Source organism: Myotis lucifugus, unplaced genomic scaffold (genome assembly GCF_000147115.1).
Source record: "Myotis lucifugus unplaced genomic scaffold, Myoluc2.0 scaffold_0, whole genome shotgun sequence".
NCBI lineage: Eukaryota > Metazoa > Chordata > Mammalia > Chiroptera > Vespertilionidae > Myotis > Myotis lucifugus.
This window is the reverse complement of record NW_005871048.1, coordinates 1,057,125-1,082,317: the sequence shown is the minus strand read 5'-3', so window position 1 is coordinate 1,082,317 and position 25,193 is coordinate 1,057,125. Positions and strand designations below refer to the sequence as shown.

Here is a 25,193-nt window from a genome sequence, read left to right as displayed (position 1 = left end):
CATTTTAATTATGATGTGTCTGGTGTGTCTCTTAAGATTCCTTTGTTTGGGGTCTCTGCGCTTCCTGAACTGTAAGTCTATTTCTTTTACCATGTAGGGGAAGTTTTCTGTCATTATTTCTTCAAATAGGTTTTCAATATCTTGCTCTCTCTCTTCTTCTGGCACCCCTATAATTCGAATGTTGGTACGCTTGAAGCTGTCCCAGAGGCTCCTTACACTATCTTCATATTTTTGGATTCTTTTTTCATTTTGCTTTTCCGGTTGGGTGTTTTTTGCTTCTTCGTATTTCAAATCTTTGGCTTGATTCTTGCGATCCTCTAGTCTGCTGTTAGAACTCTGCACAATATCCTTTATTTCAGTCAATGTATGCTTAATTTCTAGTTGGTCCTTTTTCATACCCTCGATGGTCTCACTAGATTTCTTGAGGATCTCGCTACATTTATCGGCGGTCTCAACTGTCTTGTTGAGGGTTTTACTAAATTTGTCGGCGGTTTCCAGAAAATTCTTGAAAAACCTTATAACCGTGGTTTTGAACTCTATATCCAGACATTTGCTTTCCTCCATTTCTGTCATTTGTGACCTGTTTCTTTGTCTCCGCATTTTGGCTGCTTCCCTGTGTTGATAGAGTGGCTTTCTGTGCTAGATGACCTATAGGCCCCAGTGGCTCAGCTTCCCCAATTACCTGAGGTGGACACTCTTGGTGCACCCCCTTGTGGGCTTTGTGCACAGTCTTGTTGTAATTAAGCCTTGATTGTTGTAGGTATCACTGGGAGGAATTGACCTCCAGGCCAATTGGCATGAGAATCAGCTGTGTCTGTAGTGGGAGAACTTCTGTGTTGAAGACACCCCTCTGGGGCAAGACTTTCTTCAGTGGGGCTTTGGTGCTCACTGAGTCTGCCCCCTGAGTATGTCCCTTATGGATCTGAGAAGTTGTAATTGGATGGTCCCACTCTGACCACTGGGTACACTGGCTCTTGGATCTAAGGAGGTGCTAATTTAGCCTCTGCCTGAGGCTACCCAGCAGGAGCTACAAAGAGATCTGCAGATTCCCCTTCCTTTTTTGGGGTTTGGAGGTGCCCAGATGAGGCCCAGCTGTGAAGCAATGCTGCTGTGGGGCCTTGGGCCTTCTCTTGGAAGTTCTGGGTTTGTCTGGCCCAGCTGCAATTTGTTAGGTAATTTTCAGATTGCAAAGGGCCACAGGGCATTCATATGCAAAATCCTCTGCCGCAGCCTGGGTGGGGTGCGGTCTCAGGGAATCAACAGGGCGGAGCAAGCAGCTATGGCTGATCCTCAGCCCTGTCCTAAGGGGCTCTGTGTCTCAGTGTCCCGGTAATTGCTGCAAGCACCTCTGAGGGAAAGCTGCCCTCAAGTTCCGAGTTCTGCCCACTGCCAGACAGTCCAGTTTCTCCCTGTATGAGGCCTGGGTCCCCAGAGACTTCCCGGAACTGGAGTTCAGAGCAGTTGGGAGCTTGTGACTCCCTCCCGATTCAAAAAGAAAGCCAGGTCCTCAGGTACCAGCTTCTTTCCGCGCGCTCGAGTGTCCGTACCTCTGCACTTTACTTCCGCAGCTCCTCTGAGTCTCATTGTGCTTTTCTCTTTCCTTCTAGTTGTAGAATTTCCACTCAGCCAGCCTTCCTGTAGTTCTGGATGATGTCCGTTTTGTCTTTTCGTTGTATTTTTGAAGTTGTTGTGGGAGGCAGCAATTTCCGGTGTTTACCTATGCCGCCATCTTGGTTTCTCCCCACTCCCCCTATGGTATTTTTATTAATCTCCACCAGAGCATATGCTTAACACTTGGGTTGCGGGTGAATTTCCCGCCAAAATATAAGATGGCGCGTTAAAATGCCTATATCTTTTGAAGTATGGGTTCGATTGAAATGAAATATTTGGTAATACGCAGTTACAATCGGCCCGAGTTTACACGTTTCCAGCAATTTCCGGTGTTTACCTATGCCGCCATCTTGGTTTCTCCCCACTCCCCCTATGGTATTTTTATTAATCTGCACCACTCGTTTCCCGCAACCCAATTAAGAAGAGGGAGAGAGGGAGAGAGGGAGGGAGGGAGGGAGGGAGGGAGGAAGAGAGAGACAGAGAGAGAGAGAGAGAGAGAGAGAGAGAGAGAGAGAACAAACATTGATGTGAGGAAACATCCATCGGTTGCCTTCTGTATGTGCCCACCCCAGGATTGAACTTGCGACCCAGGCATGTGCCCTGACTGGGAATTGAACCAGCAACCTTTTTGGTCACAGGACCCCACTCCATTAATTCTGGCTGAGCTATGGTATTTTTGACTTTAACATCCCACTCCCCTTAGCCAAAAGCAACCTCTAATCTATTTCTGTCTCTATAGATTTGCCTGTGCTGAACACTTCATATAAATAGAATCACATATGTGGGCTTTTGTGGTTGGCTTTTAAAATTTAGTATAATGTTTTCAAGGTTCATCCATATGGTAGCATATATCAGCACTTTTTATTTTATTATGGCTCAATAATATTCCATTGCATGGACATTGTAATTATGTTTATTCATTCATCAGTTGATGGACATTTGGGTTGTTTCTACCTTCTGGCTATTGTGAATAACTGTGTGTATGTGACTACCTGATTCATTTTTTTGGTGTTTCTTTTGGTTTTACTTCTACGCAGGGGTGGAATTGTTAAACCCTATAATTAACCCCTGTTCACATTATTAATGAACTGCTAAACTTTATTCTACAGTAGTGACACCATTTTACATTCCCATCAGTAATGTATGAAGGTTCCAATTTCTCCACATCCTCACTAACATTTGGTTGACATTTTTCTATCTTTTGTATTATGGCCATTGAGGTGGATATGAAGTGGTATCTCATTGTGGTTTTTATTTGCATTTCTCTAATGACTAATGATGTTGAGCAACTTTTGATATTTTTGTTGCATCTTTGTATCTTTTTAAAAAATTGATTTCAGAGAGGAAGGGAGAGGGAGAGATAGAAACATCAATGATGAGAGAGAATCATTGATCAGTTGCCTCCTGCTTGCCCCCTACTGGGGATTGAACCTACAACCTGGACATGTGCCCTTGACTGAAATAGAACCCAGGACCCTTCAGTCTGCAGACCAACACTCTATCCACTGAGCCAAACCAGCTAGGGCGGTATCTTCTTTAGATAATTTTTTATTCAAATCCTTTGCCCATTTACATTTGAGATGTTTTTCTTGTTGAGTTGTAAGAATTCTTTATATATTCTAGGTAAAAATTCCTTATCAGATATATGAATTGAGAATTTTTCTCCCATTCTATAGGGGTCTTTTCTTTTTCTTGATAGAGTTCTTTGAAGCATAAAATTTTTATTTTGATTACCTACAATTTAGGTCTTTTATCTTTTATTGTCTGCTTTTGATGTCATGTCTAAGATCCATTGCCAAATATGTCATAAATAGTTACCCCTTAATTTTCTTCTAAGAGTATAAAGTTTTAACTTTTATGTTTAGTTTTTTGATCCATTTTTATTTTGTTTTAATATATGGTACTAGAGGCCCGGTGCATGAAATTTGTGCATGGGGTGTGTGTGTGTCCCTCAGCCCAGCCTGCAACCTCTCCAATCTGGGTCCCCTCAAGGGATGTGCGACTGCCTGTTTAGGCCCGATCCCACTGCACATCCCTCCCACAATCCAGGACTGCTGGCTCCCAACTGCTCGCCTGCCTGCCTGCCTGATTGCCCCTGACCGCTTCTGCTTGCCAGCCTGATCACCCCCTAACTACTCCCCTGCCAGCCTGATCGACGCCTAACTGCTCTCCCCTGCCAGCCCGATTGCCCATAACTGTCCTCCCCTGCAAGCCTGGTTGCCCCCAACTGCCCTCCCATGCAGGCCTGGTTGCCCCCAACTGCCCTCCCATGCTGGCCCGGTCACCCCTAACTGCCCTCCCTTGCCAGCCTCCTTGCCCCTAACTGCCCTCCCCTGCTGGCTGGTTGCCCCCAACTGCCCTCCCCTGCTGGCCTGGTCACCCCTAACTGCCCTCCCCTGCTAGCCTGGTCGCCCCTAACTGCCCTCCCCTGCAGGTCTGGTTCCCCCCAACTGCCCTCCCCTGCAGGCCTGGTCCCCCCCAACTGCCCTCCCCTGTAGGGCTGGTCCCCCCCAACTGCCCTCCTCTGCAGGGCGGACGGCCCAACTGCCCTCCCTTTCAGGCCTGGTCCCTCCCAACTGCCCTCCCCTGCTGGCCTGATTGCCCACAACTGCCCTCCCCTGCCGGCCTGATTGCCCACAACTGCTCTCCCCTGCTGGCCATCTTGTGGCCACATGGGGGCGGCCATCTTGTGTGTTGGAGTGATGGTCAATTTGCATATTTCTTCTTTATTAGATAGGATAATGTATGAGTCCAACTTCATTTTTTTGCATATGCCTACCCAGTTGTCCCAGAACTATTTTAAAAACCTGTTTTTCTCAAATTAATAAACTTAGAACACTTCTCAAAATTCAGTTGGCCTTAACCTGAATAGACATTTCTCTAGGCTTTCACTATTAAGTATGGTGTTAGCTATGGATTTTTCATAGATTCCCTTTAATGCAGTGGTTCTCAACCTTCTGGCCCTTTAAATACAGTTCCTCATGTGTGACCCAACCATAAAATTATTTTCGTTGCTACTTCATAACTGTAATGTTGCTACTGTTATGAATCGTAATGTAAATATCTGATATGCAGGATGGTCTTAGGCGACCCCTGTGAAAGGGTCATTGGCCCCCCAAAGGGGTCGCAACCCACAGGTTGAGAACCGCTGCTTTAATGGGTGAGGAAATTCCCCTCTATTCTTAAGGTGTTGAGTGTTTCTATCACAAAAAAGGTGTTGCATTCTGTCAAATGCTTTTGTTGCATCTATTGAGATGATCATATGGTTTGTGTTTTTTATTCTGTTGGTATAGTTTTATTACAAAACCTCACATTTCTGGGCTAACCCCCAGAATTTATGGTATATAATTCCTTTTATGTACTTCTGAATTGAGTTTGGCTAGTATAGGGTGTCCCAAAATTCACACAAGATTTGCAATTCAATTCAATTGCAAATCTTGCGTGAATTTTGGGACACCCTATATTTTGTTAAGGATTAGTGCATCCATGTTCATAAGATATATTGGTCTGTAGCTTTCTTTCCCTGTGATATCTTTGTCTGGTTTTAGTATCCGGGTAATACTGGCCTTGTGCAATAAGTTTGGAAGTGTTCCCTCCTTTTCTAGTTTGTGAAAAGTTGGTGTTCTTTAAATATTTGGTAGTATTCATCACTTAAGTCATCTGGACCTGAGCTTTTCTTTGTTGGTAGTTTCTTTAAAAAAATATTTTTATTGATTTCAGAGAGGAAGGGACAGGGAGAGCGATATAGAAACATCAATGATGAGAGAGAATCATTGATCGGCTGCCTCCTGTACATCCCCCACTAGGGATTGAGCCTGCAACCTGGGCATGTGCCTTGACCAGGGATTGAACCATGACCTCTGGGTTCAACCACTGAGTCATGCTGTCTGGGCATGTGGGTAGTCTCTTGATTAATAATTTGATCTCTTTCTTGTTATAGGTTTATTCAGATTATTTATTTTTGAGTCAGTTTCTATAGTTGTGTCTTTCTAGAAAATTGCCCATTTCATCTAAGTTATCTAGTTTATTGGCATACAGTTGTTCATACTACTACTTTAAAGTTTTTTATTTTTTAATGTCAGTAGTAATCTCCCATTTTCCATTTCCGATGCTAGTAGTTTGAATCTTCTTTTGTCTTGGTTAATTTATTTAAATGTCTTAAAATTATTGTCTTTTGATTTCATTGATCTTCTCTGTTGTTTTTATTCATCATTTTATTAATTTCTTCCCTCATATGTATTATATGTTTCCTCCTTCTTTTGGTTTTGTTTGCTCTTTCTTCCCATTGTGTTAAGGAGGAAAGTTTGGTTATTGATTTGAGATCTTTGTTCTTTTTAATGTAGACATTTATAGTCATAAATTTCTCTCTGAGTGCTGCTTTTGCTACACCCATAAATTTTGGTGTGCTTTCTCTTCATTTTTATTTAAAGTATTTCCTAATTGCCCTTCTGATTTCTTGTAGGACACATGGGTTATTTAGGAGAGTATTTTTTAATTTCCACATAGTAGTGAATTTCCCATTTTTCTTTATTATTGATTTCTAATTTCATCCCATTATGGTTGAAAGACATAATCTATATTATTTCTATCGTGTCTATGAATTCTTTTACAATATATATTTTGGTAAATATGAATATTATTATACAATGCACAGTTCTTTTTTTAATTGTTTAAAGTATTGCATATGTCTCCTTTTTCCCCTGATTGACCCTGCCCCTGCCACTCCCACCCTCGAGGGCAAGCCCACACCGCCCCAGTGTCTGTGTCCATTGGTTATGCTAATATGCATGCATACAAGTCCTTTAGTTGGTCTCTAACCCCCCACCCCTCCTCTGCCATTTGTCTCTGGAACTATTTTTATTCATCAGTTTATGTTGATCATTATATCCCACATATGAGTGAGATCATGTGATATTTATCTTTCTCTGACTGGCTTATTTAGCTTAGCATAATGCTCTCCAGTTCCATCCATGCTTTGCAAATGGTAAAAGTTCCTTCTTTTTTATAGCGGTGTAGTATTCCATTGTGTAGATGTACCACAGTTTTTTAAGCCACTCATCTGCTGATGGGCACTTAAGCTGTTTCCAAATTTTAGCTATTGTAAATTGTGCTGCTATGAATATAGGGGTGCATATATCCTTTCTGATTGGTTTTTCTGTTTCCTTGGGACATATTCCTAGAAGTGGGGTTACTGGGTCAAATGGGAGTTCCATTTTTAATTTTTTGAGGAAACTCCATACTATTTTCCACAGCGGCTACACCAGTCTGCATTCCCACCCCAGTGCACGAGGGTTCCTTTTTCTCCAACAATACACAGTTCTTATACAATTCTCAGAATTATTCTAAAAGACAAGAAACAAGACTCACCTATAATTAAACTCTCACATGCAATCATTGTTTACATTTTAGTGTCTAGTGCTCTACTGTGTTCATGCATGTGCATCTGACTACTATTTCTTGAACAGTGCAATTACTTAAAGTATCAGACTCTGCTCTGGTTTATTCAAAGAAAGTCCAGTTAATAGATAAAGGCAAAGCTGTTCAAGGATGTAATCCTGTTTTTTTATTCATCCAAAGATGGGGAAGGGGCCATGATCTCACTGCTATAGTGATGGCCCATATGTGTGGACTTGCCCTTGCGCAGCCACGGGCTTGGAAGTCTGAGCAAAGGGCATAGAGGGACTGGCTCCTGGTTGAGAAGCCTGGTGTCTTTTACTCTCCTCATTGGTAGAGAAAATTATAATTGCTCCCGGTACATTTCGTATTTTCATTGTGCTTTCTTTTTTCTTGCAGCACTCTTCCCATTCCTTGGCCCAGTTTTTGAAGCATTTAATATTACTCTGTTTCCAAGAAGTGTGACTGATTTTTTCAAAAAATCTGTAAAAAGAATGAAAGAAAATCGCCTCCAAGATAAACAAAAGGTAAAATCTGGTGGTGGTTACATGAGTGTGTTCACGCTTTGATAATTTATTGAGCTGGATACATATGATTTGTGCACTTCTTCTTTTTTCAGATAGATAAAGGACTGTAGGTTTACAGGAGGAAAGTTCTAACATTTTATGGGGAATGAAGAAGGTGGAGGTTAGGAAAGGAAATAAAAGATGAGTCAGAGAGACATTGTCTAAAATGTAATATAATAATAGGCACAATGGTCAGTATATCACTGCATGAATATTATTGATATGAAAAGTTTTCCACTTCCTTTTAATAAATTTTCAAAGTATAAAAAAATACTGTTTAAAAATTATTTTCCTGGTATTATACTTCCCCAGGTTTTAAATTGGCACTCATCAATTCCAAGCCTCTTATTTTACACATTCTGCAGTGGAAGTTCCCATCAGGCCCCTGGGGGATTGCTCTATGTTAAACTGAAGCCTGCTCAGAGATTGGAGAGGGCAGTAGTCTTCTCTGGGCATTGAGGTTGCAAGATGGCTAACCCAGCTTTGCCTTCATGGGCCTGGAGGCCAGCACAAGAATGTCTGCAGGCCATGGGGATAGGGCTGGGTACCCCAGAATTGCACTGAATGTTGTGGAGAGTTCTGGGATGGTGGAGTATTTGAAGCTGCTCCCAGAAAAGCATCTGATGAACTGAAAATGTCAGGGGATTCAGTTATGTGGCCTTTCATTAAGGATTAAGACTGGAGAAAAAAGTATTGAAGTCAGGGACTTTTTTCTGAGCAACCAGGTATGACAAGAGGGAAGCAGGCAACTCTTTGGCCAGGAAACTGTTCAAAAGTGAGAGAAGCCAAAGAGCAGAGAAAATGAGGACCAAAAAGCCATTGGACATGATGGCTGAATTTCTCTCAGGGAAACATTCTGTTCTCCAAGATTTGTAGCTGGATGACTTCACTGATAACAGTATAGTGAATGTAGCCAATAATCTCTCTATATAAAAGTCTAAGTGACCGACCGATCGAACGACTGGTCGCTATGACACACACTGACCACCAGGAGGCAGACGCTAAACGCAGGAGCTGTCCTCCTGGTGGTCAGTGTGCTTCCACAGCGGGAGTGCCGCTCAGCTGACCAAACCGTCCGGGCCTCCCACCAGCCCAGTGGCAGCCACTCCCTCCCTCAGTAGTCCTGCAGGTCCAATCTCCAGAGAATGGGCCAGGCACCGACGGACCTGCTGGCACTGATAGCACTGCTGGCATGATCAGAAGTTGGCCTCGGGCACTGTGGCCACTTTCCCTTCCTAGATGTTTTGCAAGGAAGAAACAATATAAAAGTGGCTGCCAGGTGGCTCCCAACAACTGGCACGAATGTCAGCAGGATGGATCCAGATCCTGGGCTGGAAAGGGCATTCCACCGCCTGCCCGGAGGGCCTATTGTGTCCCGGCCCCCTCCACCCCACTCAGGATGGGCGCCAGATGCAGGGCTCATGGCTGGCGAGTGCCGCTGCGGCAGTGCGAGCCTCTCCCAACTGGGACTGACTGGGTGCAAGCCCGTGGCAGGCGCAGCGGGGCTGGGATGAGCAGGCACGGCAGGTGGCGTTGACTGTGGGTTTCAGCCTGATCCCCGCAGGCCACCTCGAGGGACCCCACCCATGCACGAATTCGTGCACTGGGCCTCTAGTATAGTAATAATTCTCTATGGTGACAGATGGGTACTGGAAATATTGGGGGGAACACCTTGCAAAGTATATGATTATCTAACCACTATGCTATATGCTTGAAATTAATACAAAATAATATTGAATGTAAACTGTAATAGAAAAATAAAATTAAAAAAAGAAATGAAGTGGCCATATTAACAGGAAAGAAAGTTAGTACTGCACTCCTGATTTATTTCTGGTTTCACAAGTTGACTCTTTGTCATTGAAATTTCTCCTTCTGCTTCCAGCACCGAGTGGATTTTCTTCAGCTGATGATTAACTCTCAGAATTCCAAAGAAACAGACTCCCATAAAGGTAAACAAGGTCTACTTCAGAGGGCCAGTGATGGGGAGGCTCAGAGGTAGTGGTGGTTCTGAAAATGTATATGAAGATTTTCATGCAGACGTGAATTTCTATCAAATTGAAAAAGACACATGCTCAGAATAAAGGTAGCCAGAGGCACTTTCTACACACATGTGGGCACAGCTTTATTCAAAGCTTGAAGGGCACCATAAATAAGAATTTTATGCCCTGAGGTCAGTCAGTGGTCTGTGGATCACCTACATCAGAATCTCTGGGAGCTTGTTTCCAATGTCTATTCTCTGGCCTCATCCAGCTACATGGAAATTTGCATTAAGAATGCATCACTTTAGGAAGCACATTGCCCCAGTATTGGTGACCTTCACTTGGAACCCTTGGTTAAATTGTGTTCACTAGCTTAATCTAGTATAAAGTTTTGTTTTTTATTTACTTGTTTGATGGTCAAATTCTCTCAGGTTTGTCCAGTGGAGCCCTTTCAGAAGGCTCTGGGGTCCTATTTTCTTTATTTTTATTTTTTCAATATACTTTACTTTTTAGAGCAGTTTTATGTTTACAGCAAAATTGTGTGAAAGGAACAGATATTTCCCATAACCTTCTCCCCTCACCTATATTCAGCCTCCCTGACTATCTGAATCCCTAACAGCAGTGTACCATTTGTTACAGTCAGTGAATCTACATTGGCACGATTATCACCAAAGTGCATAGTTTAAATTAGGATTCACACTTGGTGTTGTACGTTCTATGGGTTTTAATCGATATATACTGTATATATAAAACCCTAAGATACAAATAGACCGAACGGTGGAACAACCAAACAACTGGTTGCTATGACGTGTGCTGACTACCAGGGGGGGTGCACAGAACATGGTGGGCGTCGGCAGCAGGCGGCAGAGTGGGGAACGTGGCAGGCATTGGCTGTGGTGGGATGGTTGAGCAGGTGAGCGGGGGCACCAGACCAAGGCGGGGCGCTGGTCGCTGTCATCAGGGCAAGCCTCTGGTGGTTAGTGAAAATTCTTTGCTCCCATGTGCCGTGGTCCTGCTGGGTGCTTGCACCTGCTGCCAGTGCTGGCCCCACTTGCACCCACTGATGGCATGGAGCAATTGGGGCCAGCGCCAGCTGCAGGTGTGAGTGAGGCCAGCACTGTCAGCGGGTGCCAGGGGTGGCTGCGAGGGGCGGCTGCTGGCCCTGATTGCCCCTCAGGGCTTCTCCACCTTCCCCTGCTCCTGAGGGGCGCTCGGGGCGGCAGCTGCCTCTCACACCCCACTGACGAATTCATGCATGGGTGGGGTCCCTCGGGGTGGCCTGAAGGGATTGGGCTGATACCTGCAGTCCAATGCCACCTGCCGCTCCCGCTCATCCCGCTCCTGCTCATCCCGGCCCCGCTGCGCCTGCTGCGGGCTTGCGCCCAGTCAGTTCCAATCAGGAGAGGCTCGTGCCACTGCAGTGGTGCTCACCAGCTGTGAGCCCTGTGTCTGGCACCCGTCCCAAGGGGGGTGGGGGGGTAGGACGTGATTGGCCCTCTAGGTGGGTGGTGGGCCACCCATGGCCTGGGATCTGGATCCGTCCCATTGACATGCCCAAGGCCGACTTCCAGGAGGCCGGCAGCGCAGCTGGGATCATGCTGGCAGCACTGGTCCGTCAGTGCCTGGCCCGTTCTCCGAAGATTGGACCTGCAGGACTACTGAGGGAGTGAGTGGCTGCTGCTGGGCTGGTGGGCCACTGGGACGGTGCGCTCCCACTGTGGGAGTGCACTGACCACCAGGGGGCAGCTCCTGCATTGAGCGTTTGCCCCCTGGTGGTCAGTGAGCATCATAGCGATCGGTCGTTTGGTAATTCAGTCACTTAGGCTTTTATATATATATATATATATAGATATAGATATGTCCACCATTAGAGTATAGAGAGTGTCCTGTATCTTTTTCACCTATCATTTTCTGAGTACTTCCTTGCTTTCTGATGCAAGGCGTTCCAAATTTCTCTCTATTTCCCCTGATCAGCCCTGGAGCCAGCCATTTCACCAAGGAATTCTGGTTTATCTTAGTGAGAAATGGTACTTAGAAACCAAAATCAGATCTAGGAGTGCTCATTTCTCCTAGGGTTTCCTTACTTCTAGATTGTCTCAGTGGATAAAGCTAAGAACATCAAATATATTTACAGAGGTCTCATAAACATAAATATTTCTATATTCACCCATAATTAGTGATGTAAACATATTTTCTCTCAAAAAAGAAAAATCCAAGTATTATCCTTTATTCCTATGATATAAATACTTCCATCATAGTTAATTTCAAACTACTAATGGCTTGACAACCATCTCACAAAATTTCTGAATATTTAATAATTGGTTCTAAAGAACAGGGATGAGATGACTCCAGCACAGCACTATAAATATATCCATATCTATGTATACATGTCTTTCTTTCTCCCTATCTATCTAGTCTAATACAACCTTCTGTGATGAAAGAGAACATATTCTATATCAATAGAGTTACCACTAGGCACATGTGGCTATTACACATTTGACATGTAAGCAGTGCAACTGAAAACTGAATCTTATATTTAATTTTAATTAATTAAAATGTAAATAAGCACATGTAGCTAATGGCTACCTGTTGGGCAGCACAGCTCTAAATTTTGGATATCATGGGGTCGGTAGACCTTTCTTGTTTTCAGTTGTGAATTATAACTTTGTGGGAATTAGCATGTTTATTTCAGTGCTCTAAGTATCAAAAGGCCCTAATCCATTCCCACACAAATAGATTAGATCTTAACCATGCTTATTCTCTCAGCAGAAAATAAAAAAGGAGGCCACTATTAGTTTGAATAGACTCTTCCTTCCCTTCTCCCTTTCTTCCTCTTCTGGAATGCCCATTATTCTAACATTGCTTTTTCTGCTGGCATAATTCTTTCCTCCATCTCCTTGGCTCTGTTTTCTATGCATGCTTCATTTCCAGGATTTCTTATTGGTTCTTTTTAAAACTTTCAATCTCTTTGGTAACGTACTCATTTTGTTCATTCATTTGTTTTCTGAGTGCATTGAATTGCCTGTCTGCATTTTCTTGCATTTTGTTGAGTATTTTCAGAACTGCAATCATGAAATCTCTATCATTTACATCACATATTTCCATGTGTTCCAACTTGCTTTTTGGGGATTTTTCATTTTCTTTCAATCATCCTCGTTTCCATAGTTATTCGTGGTATTTGCTGTTCTCCTTTGCCTACACATTTATATCTGTTGATATTAATGGCTTATAACAACTTCCTCTGAAGAGGTCTTTCTACTATTTTCCAGAAGATAGCACTGAATCACACGATTTTTTACCTCTGTGATCCAGATTTGACCTCCAGGGCTTTTATAAAACAGTACAGCCTTGCTGCTTGGAGGTGGGGTTTGTTTTCCCTCACTGTAATGGTGACCCCTGACCTCCATGGGGTTCCCTCCAAGCGTCCAACCTGGGGATCAGTCACAGAGGGAAACGGTGGTTCTATAGCAATAACTCTTGGTTTACAGATAATATGCTCCTTGGCTATACTCCACAGGCAACAGGATGCGAGTTTTGGGAGTCTGAGCATTGGCAGGACTCTGTGCTTCCATTTCTTTCTCTGAAACACCACCATCTGGCCCAGCAGTGGAGAGCCACAGCTCTCCATTCCTCCTGGCTGAAGGAAGCTCCTGCTACTGCCATCTTCGATATTCTGCATTTCTAATAAACTCCCAGATACTGCTGATGCTGCTGGTCCATAGACAATACCTTGAGTAGAAGAGTTTATCTGTGGCCAATTACTGTTCTTTTAAGTTCCTGGAAACATGTTTAGAAGAAAGATCCTTTAATTTTTCTTTACATAAACTTCAGTATTGTAAACCGTCTCAAAATTTTTAAGAATAATTTAAAATTTTCCTGGGGGAGAATGCTATCCCATATTACTTGTAGTTAAACTACTTTTAAGATTCTCCAATAACATCCTGTGAAATTACACAGCTGAGATAGTGATGAGAGTGATGTATTCAGGGGCAGGTGACCAAGAATAGTGTAGACCCCTGGTCGGCAAACTGCGGCTCGCGAGCCACATGCGGCTCTTTGGCCCCTTGAGTGTGGCTCTTCCACAAAATACCACGTGCGGGTGCGAGTACAGTGTGATTGAAACTTTGTGGCCCATGCGCAGAAGTCGGTTTTCGGCCTGGGTGAGTCTGTTTTGAAGAAGTACTGTTGATATTTGGCTCTGTTGACTAATGAGTTTGCCAACCACTGGTGTAGACCTTTGGAAAAACTGGATTAAGACTTTTTTTTGCCTTTTTCTGGATCTGCAGTATACACATCAGAGTACAACTCCCCCTAGTTTGATCTGAATTTCCATTTTTTTCTTCTAGCAGTTTGGCGTTTCATATGGATTTTTCATAATCCAAACTGATGATTTACATTGACCTTTCTTTTCCTTTTAGCTATGACCGATCTGGAGCTTGTTGCCCAATCTATTATTTTTATTTTTGCTGGCTATGAAACCACTAGCACTTCTCTTTCCTTCTTTATGTATCTTATGGCCATTCACCCTGATGTGCAGCAAAAACTGCAAGAGGAGATCGACGTAACATTTCCCAATAAGGTAAGTGGATGATACCTGCAGAGGGAGGGAGGAAGTGAAACCTTAATAAGAATGCCTCCTTACCATTTTGTAGGATAATTTTTGCAAAGAGCATAAGCATCAGTTCTTTATCTATGCTATTTAGGAAGGATGTAAAGTGATGAAAACAAAGAAATATAGGTAATGTGTACTTTTCACAGATTATAAGATCTTGGACAAAGTGCTTTTCCTGGCATAGCAGTTATCTGTTATCACAATAATGTCAAATGGAAAAAAAAAACCCTCAGTGGCAATTAACAATAAACATTGATTGCTCAAGTGTCTGGATAATTATCTGTGTTGATATGGACTGGACTTGCTTTAGTCTGGCTCTTGGCTGATCTAGGCTGGCCTTGGCTAAGAGGCTGGGTGAATCATCTCCACACAGGATCCACATATCTCCCATACTCCAGACAAGAAGCCTGGGTATGTTCTTTTCAGGCAATGGAAGAGGGAAAGACCAATAAGCCCAATCATATGGGTGCCTTTCAGAACTCTGCTTGCATCACACTTAGCCAACATTCCATTGATTTAAAGCATGCACCATGGCCAACCTCAGCATCAAAATAGGACGGCACAAAGTTAGATGACTAAGGGCACGGACACACACAGTGGCGGAGAACAGGCCCAAATAGTGTAATATACCACCCTGGGTAAACATTCCAGACTAGAAGAAGCCTGACATACAGGAAAGAGCGTAGGGTAGGGAATAGAAGATAGACATTTGAGTCCAGACTATGGTTTTGGACAGGTCATATGACCTTTCTGAGTCATAGGTCTTTCAGATATAAGGAAAATATTTTAGAACCTATGTAATTAGAGATTATCTTTCTTCTCATGGAAAACTCACATTGGTATTCTTTTGATAGCAATAAGATGGAAAGGTCACTAAGAGGCAGAGACTAGCTAAATCACTGTGTTCTGCTTTTTTTTTTTTAGTAATAATTACAACACTATAACTAAACATTTGCTCCTTACTATATATGTCTATTCTAAATACCTTGTATTTATAAATGAATTTAATCTTAACAAATTCTGTATTAACCAGGATAGGTTAGGTTATGCCTTGGTAACAGATTGGTCCTGAAATCTAAATGGCTTTACATAGCAAAAGTTTACTTCTCATATTTATATATAAAACATGGATTGTTAGAGGAGGGTAGGAATGGGAGTCTCTGCTCCACATAGTTACTCAAAAATATAAGCTAAAAGGCCCCACTTTCTCTTTTTCTTAAAAATATTTTTATTGATCTCAGGTGGAAGGGAGAGGGAGAGAGAGATAGAAACATCAATGATGAGAGAGAATCATTGATTGGCTGCCTCCTGCATGCCCCCTACTGGGAATCAAGCCTGCAACCTGGGCATGTGCCCTTGACCGGAATTGAACCCAGGATCTTTCAGTCCGCAGGCTGATGCTCTATCCACTGAGCCAAACCGGCTAGGGCAAGGCCCCACTTTCTTGTAGCTGCACTTTCTGGAACATAAAGCCTTCATCTTGGTTGGGGAATAAAGAAGTAGAGTGTTGCTCCCTGGATTTTCAAGTGTTTTGACTTCCAATTAACATACATCACCTCAGCTCACAGCCCATTCTCAAAGCTGGTTTCCCCTAGCTTTAAGTGGCCTGGGAGATTTGGAGACCACATGGATATTAGGTGAGCAGTGATATCTCTGCTAAACAACTCTATGAAGTGTCAACTCTAAATATCTCCATGTAACATATCAGAAAACAGAGAGGTGAAATAATTTTCATACACTAGTCATATAGCTAGTGGTGAAGAAGCCTTAACCTCTACAGTATTGCCTCTTCAATATAACACCAAGTGATACCCACATATTGCCCACACTGTTTTCAGATATCTGACAAAACTGGAACTCTTTGTGGTATGAAGAGACTGGCCTCTGGGGCTGGAGAGGCTTGTATGAGATCTTCACAGCTTACAGTCAAACCCTGAACAACTAGGAGACTGTTCCAGCAAGGCAGCATGAGGCTGAGTGGGGTTCCACCTCTTTATAACTTCTGCTAGAATGAAATTGTGTGGCTGGTAGCTAGCATCCCATCATACTCTTCATGTACCCAATTTGGTTTAGAAAGAAACCTGTTTCTCGTCAAGTTATTTATAACCTCTACATTATATAGTTTTTCTCTCCAAATCCTATATAAAATCTAAAGGGTTGGCCCTAGCTGGTTTGGCTCAGTGGATAGAGTGTCAGCCTGTAGACTGAAGGGTCCTGGGTTCAATTCCAGTCAAGGGTACATGCCCGGGTTGTGGGCTCGATCCGCAGTAGGGGTGTGCAGGAGGCAGCCAATCAATGATTCTCTCTCATCATTGATGTTTCTATCTCTCTCTCCCTCTCCCTTCCTTTTTGAAATCAATAAAAAATATATGTATATAAAAATATAGGATTTTTCAACTAAAAAACTTTATGTCAAGTTGGGATTTTGCTTTTTTAAACATTCTCTTTCCTTGCTGCAGAAGTGCGGCCTCTCTTTTGAAAACGAAGAGTGACCTTAGCATATTTCATTTAAGAGTAGGGGCCATAGTCTATTAGTCACATGAGATTAAAAAAAATCACTGTATGGTAAGGTGAGGGACTTCGGTCCTGTTTAGGGTATTGTCCCCAACGTCTCCCATAGTTATAACTACTCCACACATCTCAATGGGCCATTGAGCAGGCCAAAGGACATGATATTAAAATGTCTGTAAATCCTAAGGTCTTTTACTCAAATAAGTTATTCTTTGGAGCGCCTAACATTTCTATAAAATGACAAAGACTGAGTTGAAAGTTGATCTCAAATCTCAGTTTATCAAAATCTGTTTCTTTCTTCTCAGGCAACTCCCACCTATGATGCCCTGGCACAGATGGAGTATCTTGACATGGTGATGAATGAAAACCTCAGATTATACCCAATTGCTGGTAGACTTGAGCGGGTCTGTAAGAAGGATGTGGAAATCAATGGGGTGTTCATTCCCAAAGGGACAGTGGTGATGGTGCCAAGTTTTATTCTTCACCGAGACTCTACATACTGGCCAGAGCCTGAGGAGTTCCGTCCTGAAAGGTACTGGACCCCTGGGAAAGGGAACCCACCCTCATCCAAGCTGGTTGGACATGTTCTGATGTCTTTTAGTATAGATGATGAACGTGTGGTTGTACAATCATTTGTATGCATACCTATTTATTTTTAGAAGTTTGTTTTTCTTATTACAAGAGTGATTATTATTTTACAATCTCTAGATTAGATAAAAGAAAGTTGTATTTGTCTATAGTCCAAATACCTTAATATAGGTCTCATTAATAATGTGATGTATGTCATTATTGACATTTTCTATGCATATATAGACTTTTAAAAATTAGAATAATTATATTTTATACTACTTTATTTAACAGTAAACCATAAACTACATCCTATGTATAAAACACCACCTTATATAGGTATATATTTATCTGTCTGTGATTGTATACATATGCCATAATTTACTTAATCACTAATGATTTTAGAAATATAGGCTTTTTTTTCTTTACGTTTTTCTGTGTTGTTCTCTTTAATCTGTGAATTTACCACCAATGTTCCCACATTCTATTTTTTAAAAACATTGGCTGCTGTTCCTTTAGCATAATTGGGAGAGTGCAGGCTGACAACCTGAGAGGTCCTCACTCCTGATAGTTTAAGCAGTCCCTTAAGGATAGAGGTGAACACAGGTTCCCTGGTCTGTCTTTGGTTGCAGTCCTGGGCCAGATTCCTCCTACTCTCAGTATTTGGTGACTCTTCCAAAGGGAAGTCATCTGCTCTCTAGACATTCTAAGACCCTCCTCTTTAGGGGTGGTGAGCATGTTCTTCTGGGAATTCAGAGCCAAGTCTGGCTTTGGGCACAGCTTGGACTCTGGAAAGAGCTGATGCTTCCCATTTAGTGTATTGGTGAGCAAAATTGGAAAGAACTATTGAGGGCACTACCTTAGACTTTTATTAACACAACTATACGATCCCTAATGGCATGGACCTTGTCTCATTTGCCATGGTGTCCTTATTCTAGCATAGTGTCTACACACAGTACTTTTGAAGAAAGTTAGTTGGCCAAGTCCTCTGTTTTCTGGAACAGGGGGCCTCTGTGGTTTCTCCAAGCTCAGCAGTTTCCCTCCTTGTAGCTTCATGAACATGAAATCGGAGACCTTTTCTGTACTTCATTTTTAATTCTATTTATTGGGGTAACACTGATTAATATTATAATAATTTCAGTTGTACAACTTTATAATACAACCTCTGTAGACTTTATTATGTGATTACTATCAAAGTCTAGACTTCTCCAGTCACCTTGTATTTGATCTCCTGTACCCTCTTCATCTTCTTCATACCTTTCTTCCCCTCTGGTAACCACCATTCTGTTGTGTGTATCTATGATTTTATTTTTTGTTTATTTGTTGCTTTTTGTTTTATATCCCACGTATGACTGAAATCATGTGGTTCTTATCCTTTTCTGTTTAATTTATTTCACTTAACATAATACATTCAAGATCCATCCATGTTGTTACAATTGGCAATAATTCATCTTTTTATGGCTGAGCATTATTCCATTGTATATATGTACCATATCTTCTTTATCCAATGATCTGTTGTAGAACACTTGTTTTGTTTTCATGTCTTGACTATTATAAATAATATGTTAATGAATACAGGGGTATGTGTATCTTTATGAATAAGTGTGTTCAAATTACAAAAATTTCACGTATATATCCAGAAGAGAGATTGCTGGGTCTTATGGTAACTCTTTTTTTTAATTTTTGTGTGGAACCTCCATACAGTTTTCCATAGTGGCTACACCAGTTTATATTTGCACCAGCAGTGTATGAGAGCTTTCTCTTTCCACATCCTCTACAATATTTATTTCTTGTCCTAACAAGTGAGCTGGTATCTCATTGTAATTTTTATTTGCATTTCCCTTATAGTTAGTGGTGGTGAGCATTTTTTCACATATCTGTTGGTCATCTTGTACTTTGCTTCATTCAGTCATCAAAGAGTAAGTGCTGACCATGTGTCAGATAGTGGGCCAGGTAGTGAAAAATCCATGTTTTAAAAAATATACAAAAGTATATGTGTATTTAACATATATAGAAACATTTCCTATATACATGTCTATAAAATACTTACAATGCATCTCTATGTGTTCATCACCTGCCTTACAGCAATCAACCCATGTCCACTGCCCCATCCATATGCCATCGATACCCCCCTCCTAATTTCCACATTATCTTAAGGCACAGCATCTATAAATATTTTCAATGTTCCCCCAAATATAAGAACCCTTAAAAATATATAACCACAATGCCATGATCACTTTTCCAAAATACATATTTATCCTTAAAATAATAAAACATTGAGGAGTCAAATTTGAATAAAGCATAGATCTACCCTTCAGAGAATTTATAGCCTAGTGCAGTGGTTGGCAAACCGTGGCTTGTGAGCCACATGTGGCTCTTTGGCCCCTTGAGTGTGGCTCTTCCACAAAATACCACGTGCGGGCACTCATGTACAGTGCGAAGTTGACTTAAAACTTTAAGTAAAGTGCCCTGACTGGTTTGGCTCAGTGGATAGAGCATCGGCCTGCGGACTCAAGGTCCCAGGTTCGATTCCGGTCAAGGGCATGTACCTTGGTTGCAGGCACATACCCAGTGGGGAGCGTGCGGGAGGCAGCTGATCAATGTTTCTCTCTCATCGATGTTTCTAACCCTCTGTCCCTCTCCCTTCCTCTCTGTAAAAAAATCAATAAAATATATTTTAAAAAAACTTTAAGTAAAGTTTATTAAGTTAATCTTAGGGAACGTTGTGGAGTGAAAGAAGATGTAGTGTCGAGGATTGAGAAAGGTATGTTGAGATGGTTTGGACATATAGAGAGGATGAATGAAAGGAGATAGATGAAACAAGTATACAAGATGAGTGTGGATGGGAGAGTTAGAAGGGGTCGACCTCAGCGAACACACCTCAATCAGATTGAGGACGTTTTTAGCAAAGGCCAGCTTAGGAATACCCTAATTAAGTTAATAACAATGTACCTACCTATATCGTTTAAGTTTAAAAAATTTGGCTCTCAAAAGAAATTTCAAATGTTGTACTGTTGATATTTGGCTCTGTTGACTAATGAGTTTGCTGACCACTGGCCTAGTGAAACAGATACATAAGGAAACCAGTGATCATACGAGAGTAGAGGAGCATCATATGCCAATGTAAGTCATTTGATTTAAGCTATTCAATGAGAGAGAGAGAGAGGGACAGAAAGGGAGAGTTCAGAGGAGGGGAGGGGAAAGAAGGGAAGGGAAAGAAAATATAACTAATAGGAAGTATTATTCCTGCTTCCTTCCTCCATGAGCATGTGACAAGCATGAGTTTGATGGAGGGAGAAACCTCCTTTTCCTTCATTTCCTTCTTGCCTTTAGAGTGTGAACATTTCAACATCCTGAATGTAATTTAATGTTTAAAAATAAATTTTCTTTTAAACAGCATTCATCTTTTTTATTCAATGAAACTGAAAGCTCCTAAAGAGTAAGGGGAGTGGAAATGATCTCTAGCTTATATTTCTCACAGCAAAATAACCAGAGCAGGATCTCACTGACTAGCCCACTGGAGTATCCTATATACTAGAACCCCAAACATGTAGTTCTTGTGGTGTATATGTTTTATTAATTGTTTTAATCTACTGTTGTGGAACCAGGTTCAGTAAGAAGAACCAGGGCAGTATAAATCCTTACACATACATGCCCTTTGGAAGTGGACCCCGAAACTGCATTGGCATGAGGTTTGCTATCATGAACATGAAACTTGCTGTCGTCAGAGTTCTGCAGAACTTCTCCTTCAAACCTTGCAAAGAAACACAGGTCAGATACTTAACATGTTACCACTCTGCCAAAATAATGCTTTATTGGGAAATTTGTAAAAACTGATGTGTGTGTGTGTGTATGTGTGTGTGTGTATGTATATATACATACATACACACAAACTATATGCATGTGTATGTATGAATGTGCTCACTTATCCTATCTAATAAAAGAGTGATATGCAAATTGACCATCACTCCAACACACAAGATGGCCACCCCCATGTGGTCAAAGATGGCTGCCCCCATGTGGACCCAAGTTGGGCGCCACAGATTGCTGGCAGGGGAGGGCAGTTGTGGGCAATCAGGCCAGCAGGGGAGAGCAGTTAGGGGCGACCAGGCTGACAAGGGAGGGCAGTTAGGGGTGACCAGGCCAGCAGGGGAGGGCAGTTGGGGGCAACCAGGCCTGCAGGGGAGTACAGTTAGGGGCGACCCTGCCTACAAGGGAGGGCTGTTAGGGGTGATCGGGCCTGCAGGGGAGGACAGTTAGAGGTGACCAGGCTAGCAGGGGAGGGCAGTTAGGGGCGATCGGGCTGGCAGGGGAGCAGTTAGGTGTTGATCAGGCTGGCAGGGGAGTGGTTAGGGGGTAATCAGGCTGGTAGGCAGAAGCAGTTAGGGGCAATCAGGCAGGCAGGCAAGTGAGTGGTTAGGAGCCAGCAATCCTGGATTGTGAGAGGGATGTCCCAGATTGGAGAGGTTGCAGGCTGGGCTGAGGGACACACACACACACCCCTGTGCACGAATTTTGTGCACCGGGCCTCTAGTTGTTTAATAATTTATTCTCTAAGCTAGAGGTTCTATTTGGAATCATCTGTGACCTTTAAGATCCCGTTAGTCTGGAGTGCTAAGCCTGTGTTTTTATAAATATCCAACTATAAAGGCCATCTAGAGTCTATGTAGTTAGTGTGACATGATGATGTACAGTCCTTTGAGAAAAGTTTAAATTTAGTTTCAAGTCCACTGGAAGGAAGGGAAGTGCTGTGCACAGTCCTGAAGTATAGTGATAACTGAATCATGACTTTCAAACACTGTTCTTTTCCACTAGAACTAACAGAAGTTCTTGTGTTAGTTGTGGTTCTCAACCACTGGCTGTACAACAAAATAAGTGGAGAGTTATGAAAAATCTTGATGCCTAAGTCATCTCAGATACTAAAATAATTTATCTTTTGTGGCTTTAAAAGCTCCCCCTTTGATTCTCATGTGCCGTCAAGGTTGAAAATCACTGATGAAAGTATTTCTGCCTGATTTCCAGGGCCATCCTGGCTTCTGGGAGCCCTTCTGCGATCAAACTAGGCTCCTTTTACATCTAATAAGCACTCGATGATGTTTTTCTCATTCTCCTCTCATCCTTCAAGTCCGAGTTAATTCCCAAAACCCCTCCAGAAGTCTTCCCCATCTAGTCCAGAGCCCATTTTCTTCTGCCATGTTATTGTTACTGCAGGCTGGTATCTTCACTTGTACCACCTAACCTACTACTTTTTCATTAAATTATCCAGTTTGGTTCTTTATGTATATAAGAATGTCTTTAATTCTAGCACCTCATTTTATTCTTTTCATAAATTCCCAAAGGTGCCTTGTAGTCATGCAGGAAATGCTTAAAGAGTGATTTGCAGTTGATTTGGAGCTCTTGGATACAAATTTTAATCAATTTAATTTGAAAAAATTTAACAATGTGCATTATATATATATGCCTTGAAGTGAAATTACAAAATAGGAAGGTTTTACATTAATAGGTAGATATGGAATCTCTTCTCTGAAGAACATGCAGAATAGTTGCCATTGATTCATATCAAGCAAGGCTCTATAATAAGGCTTATTTCTAGGAATCGTGTGTTTATTATGCAGCTCCTTTCCTTAAGTCAGCTTTTTCAGGGAAGAGGAGGATAGAGATAGTTTTCAACTTATTTGTGGCTTTAGGCAGCTGTGTAAGGAGTCCTGTAAGTATATATACATGAGGGACTCAGCCCTGAGAGGAAATGGGTCTCTGACACACCTGGGGTGGGGCAGACACTCCCTGAAAACTTCCAGTCTTCTATTGCTGGTGCTTCTCACTCTCCATGACAGTTTTCTTGCCCTTCAGTGAACTGAGATCAGAAGGTTACTGTGTTGGAGGCTCCCCCAATACTGAAGAAGTGACTGGGTGAAAATTGAGCTAAAAAATTAGTCAAAGGAATGTATAGGTTTTCAGAAGTTCACTATTTACACTACACTTGGGATCTAGGAGGTGTTAGAAAACAGGCACAATGCTTCACAAAGACCTTCTTCCATCATGAAACTGGAAGGTTTCCACTGGTAGAGGTGGCTGGGCTTTAGAAGTTGAGGCTGGTCCATACAATTAAAACATGTAAAATGTACTCAGGATTAATTTGCAAGTTTCAACATGCACGAAATGAACTCTACCTGGCTTTTCCAAATATTTTCCCATAATGCCTAAGAATCTGGTTTAAATTTTTAAAACACATCCTTTTTATTTAAAATTTAAAACAGTCCTAACTGGTTTGGCTCAGTGGATAGAGCGTCGGCCTGGGGACTCAAGGGTCCCAGGTTCAATTCTGGTCAAGGGCATGTACCTTGGTTGCGGGCACATCCCCAGTGGGGGGTGTGCAGTAAATAAAACTAAGCAAACATAGTTTTGTCTTTGGCCTGGTATAGATTAGGTGCTATATAAAGGGTGTCCCAAAATTCACGCAAGATTTGAATTTTGCATGAGCATTAACAACAACAACAACAAAAAATAAAAGCCCAATTTTACTTGGTTTATTGAATCAGATTCTAATATCTGTTGTCCTTTGATTTCAATCCCTTCAATTTGATAAGTATTACCAAGTACTAGTTATGGCCTAGGAGCAGGGACAGTGAAGACCAGTGAAGACCACGGCTTTGCATATGTGCCAGAAAAGCCGTGAAGGCCATTTACCCAATGTGCTATTCCATACATAACCCTACACTGTATACTTTATGAATCAATAAAAATTTATAATTTTTAATTATAAACCCATGTTTTCTATCAAAATTACTTCTTGCATGAATTTTGGGACACCCTTTATATATTTTTTTCTTGAATGAATGTATTCACGAATGCTTTAACTGACCAGGATGAGACAGCTTACTAAATAAGTATAAAGAAGTAAAGATATATTATGCTAAAAGTAATTTTTATATGTTTGTAAAGCTTTATTGTGCTTAATGTATCTCATCTACTTGCTTCTGTTGTTAACAGTGTTTCATGAAATGGTTCTCATATGCTGTTTAACATTTGCAGATCCCTCTGAAAATAGAGTCTCAAGGACTTACTCGACCACAAAAACCCATTGTTCTAATGGCGGAGTTGAGAGATGGGACTATAAATGGAGCCTGACATTCCTTAAGGACTTACACATTGTTCTTCAAGGAAGTTGTATCCCTCGATCCCAGAGATCTCTATGTACTCTGTGAATAAAACCCCAAAATGAAGATGAACTTAACCTATTGCACTTGATGAATGACTAGCAATTCTGTACATTCATTTAGCTTTCTCAGTGTCTATACAGAGTATTATATATTGTGTAATATAAGGGATGTGACTAAAAGTGCCAAATATGTAGACCCAGTTTATTGGGTTCTTATAATACTGGCTCCATCCATTCCCACTTGGTACTGTCTGCTGTTCCTTAACACTAATCAAGAATACAAATTTCTCTATAATTTTATCAATAAACATTAATGAAAACAAGAATTATTTGGTAATGGCAGTAGAGACATTAATATCACACTTTATTTTGAATATTTTGTATTGTATGTTATATTGAGCAACTCAATAAACATATTTTCACAATAGATTACCTAATACTTTCATGCACAGGAGGAGGAATCTATAGAACCAAATTAGTGGGAGCCAGCTACTAAATGTTTTAACCATCACGAACCCTGTTTGGATGGGACCTTTTTTGAAACTCCAATTTGATATATTAAGATACGTGAGTGGAGAGGGATGGCACAAAGTTTGGCTACATAAAGGAAGATTGATCGAATAAGTAAATGTATTATGGATAATGAAAGCCAGGCTGCGTGGCCAGCATGGCTCAGTGGTTGAACATTGACCTATGAACCAGGAGGTTCACGGTTCCATTGTCAATCAGGGCACATGCCCAGGTTGTGGGCTTGATCCCTGGTGTGGGGCGTGCAGGAGGCAGCCGATGAATGA

At 41.7% G+C, this 25,193-nt stretch overlaps 1 protein-coding gene across 2 annotated transcripts in view; it reads left to right on the top strand.

Annotated features, from left to right (window-relative positions):
- Positions 1-24,824, top strand: part of LOC102432141 (cytochrome P450 3A12-like) — a 41,669-nt gene extending 16,845 nt beyond the window's left edge. The window contains exons 8-13 of one of the 2 annotated variants that reach the window (XM_006081052.3): positions 7,405-7,532; positions 9,454-9,520; positions 13,969-14,129; positions 16,979-17,205; positions 20,849-21,011; positions 24,273-24,725. In XM_006081052.3, coding sequence (XP_006081114.1) covers positions 7,405-7,532; positions 9,454-9,520; positions 13,969-14,129; positions 16,979-17,205; positions 20,849-21,011; positions 24,273-24,368 — 842 coding nt within the window. In that variant the 3' untranslated portion in view covers positions 24,369-24,725. Of the gene's footprint in view, positions 1-7,404; positions 7,533-9,453; positions 9,521-13,968; positions 14,130-16,978; positions 17,206-20,848; positions 21,012-24,272 lie in introns of both variants that reach the window. The other variant, XM_023761174.1, reaches the window with a different exon arrangement.
- The last annotated feature ends 369 nt before the right edge of the window (positions 24,825-25,193 follow it).